At 32.5% G+C, this 12,702-nt stretch overlaps 1 protein-coding gene across 1 annotated transcript; it reads right to left on the bottom strand.

Annotated features, from left to right (window-relative positions):
* Nucleotides 1–2,683: 2,683 nt before the first annotated feature.
* LOC121120426 (uncharacterized) lies at nt 2,684–5,747 on the bottom strand. The gene is made up of 5 exons (XM_040715291.2): nt 3,824–5,747; nt 3,689–3,751; nt 3,406–3,628; nt 3,127–3,343; nt 2,684–3,075 (listed from the first exon to the last, which is right to left on the bottom strand). Exons 2-5 carry the CDS (start codon nt 3,729–3,731, stop codon nt 2,746–2,748), a joined length of 813 nt encoding a protein of 270 aa, XP_040571225.1. The 5' UTR covers nt 3,732–3,751; nt 3,824–5,747; the 3' UTR covers nt 2,684–2,745.
* Between the last annotated feature and the right edge of the window lie 6,955 nt (nt 5,748–12,702).

Here is a 12,702-nt window from a genome sequence, read left to right as displayed (position 1 = left end):
GTTGGCACATTTGCATTAAACTTTTGGATTATTTTTATTTTAAGGCATAATATAAACAATAAATATATTGCTTAACAGGTCTGAATAATTTATACTTTCTTTCAATATAGGTTTTAATCTCATAAATTTAAATACCATTTTCTATTATCCGATTGATTTTTTCGCTGGTTTGTTAAGTTACTACAACAAATATTTACTACTTGTAGAATGTTTGAAAGTTGTCATCGGTTTTTTATGTGTCTACATAGTTATGGCATGGCTTCACTCCCTTCTTTATAGCATCATTAAGAACTAATAGGTTTTTTACAATTGATTTTATATTAATAGAGGTACTGTTTGATTTCTATTTAGATACATATGTTTAAAAAAAAATTAGAACGGATATTTAATATCCGAAATAACGCCCAACTATCTGGTCCAATGACAAATCAGTTGTACTTTCTTTAATTACATGTTTACAATTTTGGTTTTTCATATCCAGTTCTATGTCTATTTAATTATTTTTAAAGAGTTTTCCATTTTTGAGAATTTTGCTCCTAATCCTCTTTTTCGCCGTTTCATCGTAGACTCTCTTATTAATGATAATGGACCATTTCTTCTATCAAATACAGTTACATTGATAGCAGCTCCTGACAAAGTAGGATTATACTTTATAAGACACTATTTCGATACTTTCATAAATGTAGGACCGTAACACAAGGGGTCTGGTCCAACTATAATTTTCTCAGTAGTAGCATTTATCGATCTATTAATGGGGAAATCTTTCGGCAAAGTTTCTGAATTTTCTTTCATTGGCACAGTTAGTTGGGGATGAAGATAATCTCAATTCATTCCGTCGCACCTTTGAAAGGCCTCATATCATATCATATTAGGCACAATAGATGCTCTTGGGTATAGTATAAAGCCAAAAAATAATTGCCTTACTTTAAGTATAGAAGCTATTTGAACACATCTGACACTTGAGAAAAAATTATCTGTTTCTACTCAATAATATGATTATAAAAAAGTAAAATAAATTTTGTAATGTGTGATCCACATCGTTCATCACCTCTGGTAATCCAAAGAGATAGAATTGAGACCATGTTTCCTAGAATGAAACTTTTGCTCCGATACCGTCCTTGAATTTTTAATTTTTTGAGTGCTCATATATGTTTTGTGTGGTCATATATATGTAAGAAGATGTGGGGACTTGGACTCAAAAGATAAGACTCGTGACTCTACATGGAGCGGAAAGTCATTTCAAATTTATTCATTAGATATAGAGCACTCTTTTAAAAATATTAAATATAGGACTTGAAGCGAAGTAGATGAAAATGGACTTGTTCTAAAAGGTCTAATTTTCCAACTCAACACCAATGTCTCGTTCAAGGGTTTTTCATTATTAAATGCATCAAAGTGTCATACAGATTAACTTATGCTGAGTCATGTTCGTATGCCAATGACAGACAATGTATTTTTAGATTCCGCTTAACTACTTATATTAATAAGGATGTGCATATAGCCTAAATTGTGCTGTAGTTTGAAATTATATTTTAGTCACTGTGACTTCAGTTTTGTACGTTTCCTTTCCTAAGCTCTAATAACTACATAACAATTTCATTTTCAATTTAACTTCAAAATCAAACCAAAACTTTATTTAATAGACCTATGAAAGACATTATTTTAAGAAAATTAATATGAAATATTAATATAACAAATTTCTTTGTGAAATCTTTCGGTAACATGTCTATATTTTCTTCCTTTGTTGTAGTTGGGAATGATGATATGGGGCCCTCTCGAGATTTATAAGATTCAATTAGTTCACTAGCACCCTCAGTTTAAAAATCATGTCTGATGCCCTGAAGGAGCATGTTAATCCTGAAAAGATATAATATTAAGTGCAATAGAACTTAATATTATGAGCATATTATGAACCCATAAAATAATTGGCTTGCTGTAAGTACCGGTTGGTCAATTGAAATCTCAAAACTTACTAATTTAATCATTTCTGAGGACTTGAAGAGAAGTGAATGAAAATGCTTTGACTATGAGGACTAATTTTCTACCTCAACACCTATCAGTCGTTCAAAAGTTTTGGATTAAATAAAGCATCAAAAAGTCATACAGATATTTACTTATGACGGAGATATTTTCGTATACCTATCTGGGCTGCATAGTCAGAGTTGGTACCATTTTTGGTGGCGTAGGAGTCAGGAGTCGTAAAATTTGTACCAAATCCGGCTACAAAAATTATTATAAATTATGCAAACAAAACTTATTTATAAGGCTTAGGCTTATATTGAGTATTCGTATAATTATTTTTTAAATGGAAATAAATTATAGGTATTAAGTACTATAAAGTTATGAAACTTATTAAGTTAACTAATTCATAAGTTTACTTCACAAATTTGGAGCGTGTTCTAAAGTCTAAATTATTATATTGGGTAGAGCCTAGTCACTAGCCATGCTAGTTCATTAATTAGCCTTGTGAATAGTCAATTTCACCAGAGTAAAGTGAAATAACAGTGAGAGGTTGTGTGTATTGTCGTTCCTCGGTTACGAATACATAAATTATGTTCAGAAACTTATGAATGTATTAATAGAGATGGATAAATTGCGCTGTAGTTTACAATTATAATTTAGACACTGTAACTTCAGTGTTTTTGTACGTTTCCTTTCCTAAACTCTAATAACTACATACGTATTTGATTTAACTTCTAAAATCAAACAAAAACTTTATTTAATAAACCATTGAAAGGCATTATTTTAACAAAATGAATGTGAACTATTAATATAACAAATTTCTTTGCGAAATCTTTCAGCAATATGTCTGTATCTTCTTCCTTTGGTGTTGATACAATTACGATGAGCAATTAAGGCAGATTCAAATGTTGAGTCTGTAGCCGTCTTTCCAATCAATGCATTCCGAAGGAAACTAGTACATCCGGAGAAATTACATTTGTTTTCCTTCCTTCTAACTAAAAGGTCTCCACAATAATGGTTCAAGGATCGAACGACGCACTTTCCTCTATTTAGTTTTTTAGTGTATGCAGAATTTTTATTCGAGGCTATTTGTTTAAAGAATTGATCCAATCGCTATATATAAATGGATTACTTAGACCGCATTATTTTAGAAGTGCTACTTACTAAGGCTTGAGACACAGAAAGAGTCAATCTGATTCGATTGATCTTAGAATCACGACAAACTTCTGCCTTATTTTTGGGTCTTCCTGGAGCAGTAGCCATATAAGGTTCCAACTTTAGAAATATATCCCGATCAAGTCCATTGTATTCTCTTGGAAGTCTCTGACCAATGTCAACCCCACTGGCGATAGTAACTCCTGATCCAGACGTAGGGATATAGCTGGAAAAACACAAATTAAAACCAATTCTACAGAAAATATATATTTAATATGATCAGCTCACCCATCAAGATACATATTTCCCTCAGAAGCAATCAAATGCCGGTCGCATTCACTTGCTTGAATATTGACACAACAAACATCTCTTCCAGGACAGTGATACGCAACAAATTTTCCATTGCAAGTGGAAGATGTTGAAATACATTGACCATTAATGCCTCTGCATTTTAAATCATTTCGAGGGACACTAATTCGTTGATTGTAGACACAGCCATTGGATAAGGAGCCTAAAAGGGGATTATCCAAATCAAAATTGCATTATCATGTAGAAAGAAGGAAATTATTACCGAATACAAAAACGGCAAATAATCCAAAGTGGACAATCTTCATAGTTTGGCAATTTTAATGAACTGAAGAGAAAATACATATTTATATAATTTTTATGTATCTTAACGCACAGGGAATTTCCAGATAATTATTACTTTTTTCATGAAGATTTTAACAACTTTATAATGACATGTTTGTCTTCAATGAGTCATTGTCATCTGATTCATGATGTTTATGTACTGATTCACTGTATATTTTTTCTAAAATACTTATTGAGATCAGTTATGGGGAAAAAATAATATAATTAGGTTGTAGAATAGGGCACGAGCAAAATAAAAATTAAAAAATAGGTGAAGTATAAAGTTCTGAGCGTTTTTTTGCTTTATTTTGGCATTATCATTAACATAGTTATGAATATCTGGCTTAGATCAAATATGTGCCGTTTTATTGGATAACTTTTGTCCATTGTGAAGGCAATTTCATAATTCCGCGATTGAATAAGTCTTAGACCCTATAGGTAAAAAACTTGACCAGTTCATTTTCACAAGCCTCACTTGAGGCCAGTTTTGTACCATCAATAAAATTTTGCAAATGCTTGACAACTGATAATCGTTTGGTGACAGGTCTGGACTATACGTCAGGTGTAACAGAACTTCCCATTGAGCTCCAAGTGCTTTTGGCGTGTCATCAAAGATATGTGCGGGCTGGCGTTGTCTTAATGAAGCACGAGTCTTCTCCTATTCGCCCAAGCTGGTCGCTTCTGTTAGATCACCAACTTCAAATGTTCAAGTTGTTCATAGTAGAGAGCAGAATTGAGCAGGGGGGAAATCGCTTGAACCACTGTTGTGCAACACGAACTGAAAAAGTATCGGTCCCGTATAAATTGCAAATTTTCTTGGTCACATTCGATGCGTTTTTCCCTTTCCTGGAGTAAATGTAAAATATGGCGAATTTATTCCTTGGGACCTCCATACTCAACGCTCAATAATTCAAGACAGACCAAGTGCAATAATGTATAAAAAGCTTTCTCATGATACACTTACGCCATTACAACGTCTTATCGTATGATCCGATGTTACCAATAATGAACAATATATATGTTTGTGTGCAAAGTGATAGATACCATCTCCATGTATTCATGATTTGCCATGACGTTGAATAGTACCAGATCTAGGGTACTCCATTCATTATATCATAAACTTGACGATGAATCAGACTCCACTTGGACAAGATAGTGTGAGAACATGGATGCATGGGGACTTTGAGTAGTCTTGGAGTCGTAAATATAACTTGAACTCGGAAAGAGTGGACTCGACTACAGTACAGGATATTCTATTCAAATGAAGGATTGTTCTGTTAAAAGTGTTAGGGGCATCTAAGAATTTGTATGTATTAAGTGAAGAAGAAGATTATTATTACTTATCATCTCCAGAATAAATATTTACTAATTTTAGATTTACATCTATGTAGGCATTGATAATCCTAAACTTATGTCAAATACGTAATTATACCAATGGTTTGAATTTCTATAAATAAAGTTCTTATTTAAAAAAATATAAGGACGAAAATTAGAAAATGATTACCAATCATTTTAGAAATACTAATCCATATTCAATAGAATTAAGATTAAAGTCATTTAGTTTATATAAAAAATGTATTTATACCATGAAAAGCTCTCCAGAAAGACATCTAACGCCAGTTGACTATAAGGCCTATGGAAATTAAAATATGTAATAGAAATATAGTTTGAATGATAGTATCATATTGCCATTGGAAATGAGGGCTCAAACTTAAAAAAATACGAGTCTAGGAGACATAGTTGATGATTGTAGCAAATTAGTAACAACAGTTTATAATTTTGCATGATCATGATTAAAATCCGGAAGAAGCGATTATCTGTGAATGAGTTATTCGATAAATCCTTGGAATAGATGGGATATCACAGCACTGGTTACATTTAATTATTTAGAAGCAAGGAAACGGATACTGAGAAGAATTGCGCAAGAGTTCTAAGGCAGTCCTATTATTAACGAATTAATTATTCCCATACGGAGTTAATTTTTTTGTTCGTTTTGGGATATTGTTTTTGGCCTACCATATAATCAATTTCATTAATTCAGCTGATGTAAAAAAACAAACAAAGAGCATGGTTAACGTTGTCTAAATTTGTTCTTCAATCTAATAGCATCCCTACCAATTCCATTTGTATAGCAAATGCGCTCTCTTCTACCGTGCTGTATATTCATAAATACCTCGGCTACAAAATGCCAAAATGCCCTCAAAAATATCTTGCCGCCTGCATATATTTATTTCTCTATGGGTTTTCCCCAAAAACAAAGAAAAAAATCATATTTCAATCATCGAATATATGAATTATTTGATGATGATCAAATTCTGGGGAATTAATTTGATAGAAGGACTCAAACCTCTTGTATTCTTTATCTCAAAACATTGAATAGTAAATAAATCAAGGTTTATTATAGAAACAATTTGCACATACCTATATGTCAGATTTTTTTTTTTTCCTATCGACAAATTAGTTATCCATGCTTGACAAAAAGTTTATTGAGTGGTTTTTTTTTTTTTTTTTTTTTTTTTTTTTTGTATAGCTCTGTTTGCAGAGTGGCAAAGGAAAATTGTTATTCATATTCTTTAACTTTTTCTAAATAAATTGCATATAATCTGAGGTACTACTGCATATTTCTTATGCATTTTTGCATCCAATATTCAAGTGGATGAGGCCCCTAAATCTAAATGTAAGTACAATATCCATAGTTTTTTTTTTAAATAAACAAAGATGTAATTTATTTTGCTTACAGCTGTTTTAATTAATTTTAATAAATTGACTCTTTTATTATTCCAAGCAGCTGACTTAAAGTATATTATAAACTCATAAAAGTATAACATAGGATTCAGATTTTTATATTAATTTATATCAATCAAAGGCCTTCGTTTAGAATTCGTTTCATTTCAGAATTCAGTAATTGGTAAAATTATCAATACAATGTAACGGATAATAACAGTCGAGAGTGGATAAAAAAGCTACTCCTGACCCCAATGGGATTTCTTCATTATAATATATTAACTCTTCATTTAAAAATAAAGGCTTCAGGGCTCTCTAGTTATGAAATAAGTTTGGTCCGAGTTTTTTAATCTTACTATGTGACGTCATATATGGTATGACGTCATAATATAATCTATGCAAACCAAAAAAAAAACATTAATGGATTCCCTTTGAAAACATTATGTTTCCAACTCAGCCATTTTTATCTTTTTTGATTGATGATACAAAAGCTTTGGTCCTTCAGTCCAGCTAAATGGCCGCCACAGCTACGCTTACTGGACCGTATCCTTTTAATGAAATTTTCCATCACCAAATAGCAAAGTGGCTGTTTTATGCCCTCAATAGCATACCACTAATTCCATCTTTGAGGTCTTGAATCGACACTGGGCTGTTGGTGTAGACTTTATCGTTGACGTGGCCCCAAAGTAAGAAGTCGGTCGCAAGGTGTTAAATCACAAGATCTCGGTGGCCAATTGCGATCACCTCTTCGAGAGATAACGCAGTCTGGAAACTTTTCCCGTAAATTTTCAATTCCGGCCATAAAAAATCATTAACCATCTCTCGATAGCGCAATTCATTCACCATAACTGTTTCTCCGGCCTCATTTTCGAAAAAGTGAGGGCCAATGACCCGGCCAGACCATAAAGCGCACCAAACCAAAGAAATTTGTTATATTAATATTTCATATTAATTTTGTTAAAATAATAGGTCTATTAAAGAAACTTTTTGTTTGATTTTGAAGTTAAATTGAAAATGAAATAGTTCTGTAGTTATTAGAGCTTAGGAAAGGAAACGTACAAAACTGAAGTTACAGTGACTAAATGATAAGTTCAAACTACAGAGCAATTTAGCCAATATTCACAATTCTATTAATACAGTTGAACAGAATCTAAAAATAAATTGTTTGTCATAGATAAATAAAAATAACAAAGTCATTAGTCAATCTGTATGACTCTTTGATGCATTTTATAATCAAAAACACTTGGCCAAGACATTAGTGTTGTGGTGAAAAATTAATCCTCATACTTTAAGTCCAAGGATTTTCATCCACTTCTCTTAAAGTCTTCAGAAATCCTAAGATATCATCAGAATTCTCTATATTTTTCATGAGCATTGAGCACACTTTATGTAACTACTCAAAACAATGATACTTATATCGATACATGTGTCCCATCTTCTACATTATTATTCCGGTAGTAGGTCAAAATGTCGAATAGACAAAATGTCCAATTGACAAAACGTCGACCGACAGAACTTTGAACGGAAAATATTACATTTCAAAATATGAAAACAGTTTTACGACATTTCACTCCAGATCTTTTCCGCCCGAGATGTTTGTTTACCCACCGTTCCTACATAAACTAACAGTAAGGAACCCTCATATACCCCCATTCATAACTCGATATTTGGGACTATTTTTGGGTACCACCGGGTCCCAAAATGAGATAAAACCTACTGCTGTTAATTAAATTAATTTTAAGGGCCCTCTCAATACCCCAATTTATTCCATGAAAATTAACCGTCATTACGGTAATAAGAATGTTAATATTCTTATACATATAAAATAGGAAATGTAAAATTATAGAAGACATCCCCCCCCCCCTACATAAACAACAGTAATGGCACCTCAACCCCTCCCTCCATTTATAATTTATCGCTGGGTCCTAAAAAGGGATGAAGCCCACCACCGTCAGATAAATTCCCTTCAAATGCCACTCTCAACACCTCAATTTATATCCATGAAGTTGGGGCTGCTTTCAGGTACTGTCCATTCCCAAAACGAGCTGAACACCAAACGGCCCAACATTTGGGGTGTAAATGAGGGATTGTGAGGGGCTCTTAGAGGGGTTGCTTAAATAGTAACAGTGGGTTTATCCCATTTTTGGGCAAGGCCGTACCTGAAAACAGAACTAACATTTGGTGGTTAAATAAGGGGTTGGTAGGTGCTTTAAGTGGCTGCTTAATAGTGGCGGTAGGTTTAATCCCATTTGGGGACACGGCGGTACCCAAAAACAGTCCTAACATTCGGGTAGTATAAGGGGCCTTAGAGGGCCATTACTGGTAGTATATTTAAGAGTGTTGGTGATGGGAGTATGTATCAGGCGGGAAATGTCTTAATGGGAAGTATCGCAAAACATATGGGGGAGCACATTACTTTATATTCTATGGTCTACGTTTTGTCGCTCGACGTTCTGTCTGCTGATATTTTTTCTATGCACTGTTATTCCTTTTTTGATTGAATAAAAGCTCTCAGTAGTTGTCTTGGTCAGCTTGGAAAGCGGGGATACCAAAGATGAGAGGTTTTCCATAGAAGTTTATGACCACCCCAGAAAGACTTGACCCCTGAAGGAGAGGTTGGAGTAGGGAATTCAAGGAGTAGAAGAGTCAGTTCCTGGGTTTAGAGCACTACCATGATTCGATACTTTGAACCCTAAGTATTTGAGTTCGGGAATAGCAAAAATACATATTCTTCTATTAAGGTGTTCTCCAGTCTTTTAGATACGTTCATATACGAGCTTAATAGTTGCTACGTGTTCGTACACAGATTGAGAATAGATGGGCAGATTGCACATGTAAACCTTTACGTTAGGGATACCCTCCAGGAGCTTCTTATGTGCAGCTTGGACTATAGCAGAAGCAGCTGCCAGACCTTAAAGTAAAACATAATACCGGAGAAGACCTATGTGAGTGTTGAACGTCAGGAGTTTCCTTGATCGAGGATCCAGCTCATATTGATCATAGCAATGACAGAAATCAAGCTTTGAGAAAACGCGAGCACCATTAAGAACAGCAAACAATTCTTCACCGTGAGGTAAAGGATGAAGCTGTTTATTTATAACAGGAGAGAGAGTTAGTGTAAAATCAGGACATACCTGTAAGTTGACCGAGAAGCAATTTTTGCAACCTTATTAAAACTAAATAAAAATTGATTTAAGAATGATCAACAAAATTCTGCAAGATCTAATTGGAAAAGAAACAACAACCCTACCCGATTGTCATAATATTAAGACAAAAATTATTCGAAAATATTGCCAACTTTGTGGTAAGATGCATGCAAAACTTTGTCGAAAGAGACAAACAGAGGAATGAGGAACAATGTCCTGGATAGTAAAAGTGCAAGTATGTTTAAAATTCTGCAACACATGTCTAGATTATTGGCCACATTTAATTATAATTAATTATTTAAATGTAGTATTTCCTAATGATATTATTAAAGTTTATGGTGTAAAATTCGCATAAGTATTTAATTGAATTTCTAAAGTAAATTCGGTTCTTTTTTATCTTTATATTTATTTTTAAAAATTAAATTTAAAATCGGATTCTTTAATAATGAGGATAAAACCAAATATTCACGAGTATTTAATGAAAAAGAACCATTTTAAATCATAAATCTTAAGAGAATAACAACTAATTAAAAATCATTTGTCTTATTCTCTCTTTTTTATTCTTCACTAAACCTTATAATCTCCTTTGAAGAAAAGTGTGCAAAGATAAATACCAACGTGCAGCGAGAATAATTATAAGATTTGTTCGGTGTTTATTTTTTGTTTTATATAAAGTAGTCCTTTTTAGTAAAACAATTGGTTTTGAGAAAAATGTCATTTAAAGACCGACATGACCTTCAAGACCAAAAAAAAAAAAAATTACCAGAACCCTTTCTGTAGCCTAAAATAGCGAAATACAAAAATACAGCAAAATCTATTAATTTGTTTGGGCGTTATTCCCCAACAAAAAAAAAATGCACACAGATATTCGCATTCAATATATAGATATGATAATATAATTTCTAAGAACTTGCATATAATATTTATCAAACCTCAACAATTTCGAATTATAAAATAAATAGGTTCCGTGACTTAGAATTTTTTGTTATTGTTGTTTTTGTCTTTTGTTTTTTATAGGAGAGGAAATACCAGAAAGGAATAAATTTGTAATTTTCATTAAACGTATATTTAATTTACCTTGGCATTTTCACTCCAACAAGCAAGAAATATTTTAATTTACAAAGAACTTCATTTTAAAAGGAAAAACTGTTGAGGCTTAAAGATTATTCATAATATGCAAAGTTTTTAGCAATAAATTGTCCATTAGTCCGTTCCAAAATTGTACAACCATAACGCTTATATGAATATGTGGAAACTAACCTTAATACAGTAATACTCCTGTGTATTTTACAGTGGTGTAGCAACATGGGATCACTAGAGTGACATGTACCACAAAAACTATGACGCCCCTGATTCCAGTTCAGTCTCGGTCCTGAAACTTACAAAGTTCGATCCTTGATGACGTCACTCAACTGTAATTTTCTTTTCTTAAATAATTCTAGTACTGATAGTCCAAAGGACCTATACCTGGACCGAAACAATAAACACTGACACAACACTGTCCATTTCTAACAATAAAATAAATTGTGCATATTTAAATTTACATCACTTTATTGAATTCATTCCCAGATAACTAAATTTAAAGCCACGGATATCCCCCCGCGTATTTGAAGTTTAGTGACAACTATGGTCCTATTCGTACTGAGTGATACGCACACAGGAGATATATTTATAGATTCACATTATATGCCGAAAGAATGATTGATGAGTGTTTTAAAGCATAATGAAGGACGTCATCTTGACAGTGAAAACCAAATGTATAATACGAACACGTCATAGTGTTTTATAATAGTAGCACCTTCAAAATCAAATAAAAAAAAATAAAGGATCATGTAGAAACCAACAAAAAAATATTAAAATCAGTCAAAGAGCAAAATAAAAACTGTATTTATAAAAGATATATTATAAAACCTACATTCTCGCGAGTAAACTAATGATGACATAATTTCCTATTACAAATTTAATAATTAATAATAAGAATTCATTTATAACTTCCTATAATTAGAAATAATACAACACTTGAATTGTCTTCCTTAGATATCTATTTTAAATCTTTAATGACTGAGAGTTCTTTACAGAAGTCTGTAGTACATTTGTCATATTGGAGGATACCGAAGGGGCTTTACTCATAGCGTTCGTGCTATGCTCTATGGTATTCATGGACTTTGAAGCTGATACGAAGTGACTAGTCTACTAATTCTAACTCCTCATCTCCCCCTAGGGTAATCATTTGATACATTTCTTTTAATTTAGATGTGATGATTGAGACCCCCTCCATAAATTCATTTAATCTCATCTTTTTAATATCATTGTAGACCTTCTTTTTTTGTTTGTCACGCTCAGAGGGGAGATCCTCCAATTCAGCAATGCGTTCTAAATAAACGGACTCCTTCGTAGTAAACTCAGCTATGATGGTAAGATTGGGTTTAATTTTAGCAATGCTCTCCGTAATAATCACTTTTTTATTATATTAAAGATAAATGACAAATTAAGATCTTATTGTTAGATTATGTTTTTCAAATGAGCATTTGATATTTAGTGCATAATATCCACTTATTCTTAATATATTAATGATTTCTCGTCAATACTATATTTATTTGAAAATATAAGTTCTTAACTATTATTTTTGTTAATCAAAAAAACTTTTAAACTATTTTTTTAATTGGTTTTAGTACTTTATCTGTCGACGGGTAAAAAATGTACACAAATAGAATTGTCTGATAAGAAAGATATAGGGATATATCCGATATTTTTTTCGAACTCTGGGATGTAAAAGAAATAGAAATACAACATTTTGAAGAGAACTCAAAGTCTGATTTTTTAGAGTCATAATTGTCAAATAATTTTCTCATCACTGGGGAAACAATTATTGATTTAACTCACGAGTTTATTATTCCTCCCTTTCTCTGTTCGAAATCTGTGCCTCATAATGGATCCTGTTAATGAAAACGTTGTTCCTCTGGTTCATACTCCTATGGAGTGGAATGAAATTCAAATTTAGGTAGTTTGAAGTAAATTAAAATTCCTTTTCCACAAATTGGTTGTATTTTTGGATGGATGAGGGAATGTTGTGTACATATCTTCA

This window comes from Lepeophtheirus salmonis, chromosome 6, assembly GCF_016086655.4.
Source record: "Lepeophtheirus salmonis chromosome 6, UVic_Lsal_1.4, whole genome shotgun sequence".
Taxonomy (NCBI): Eukaryota; Metazoa; Arthropoda; class Copepoda; order Siphonostomatoida; family Caligidae; genus Lepeophtheirus; species Lepeophtheirus salmonis.
This window is presented reverse-complemented; position numbering and strand designations above follow the sequence as displayed.

What these genes read in the sequence shown, in the direction of transcription:
- LOC121120426 (XM_040715291.2), bottom strand. Translation starts at nt 3,731, where the DNA reads ATGAAGATTGTCCACTTTGGATTATTTGCCGTTTTTGTATTCG. An exon ending in GGAAATATGTATCTTGATGG is followed by an intron (nt 3,344 to 3,405) that starts GTGAGCTGATCA and finishes GTGTTTTTCCAG; the next exon opens with CTATATCCCTACGTCTGGAT. An exon ending in TTTCTGTGTCTCAAGCCTTA is followed by an intron (nt 3,076 to 3,126) that starts GTAAGTAGCACT and finishes ATTTATATATAG; the next exon opens with CGATTGGATCAATTCTTTAA.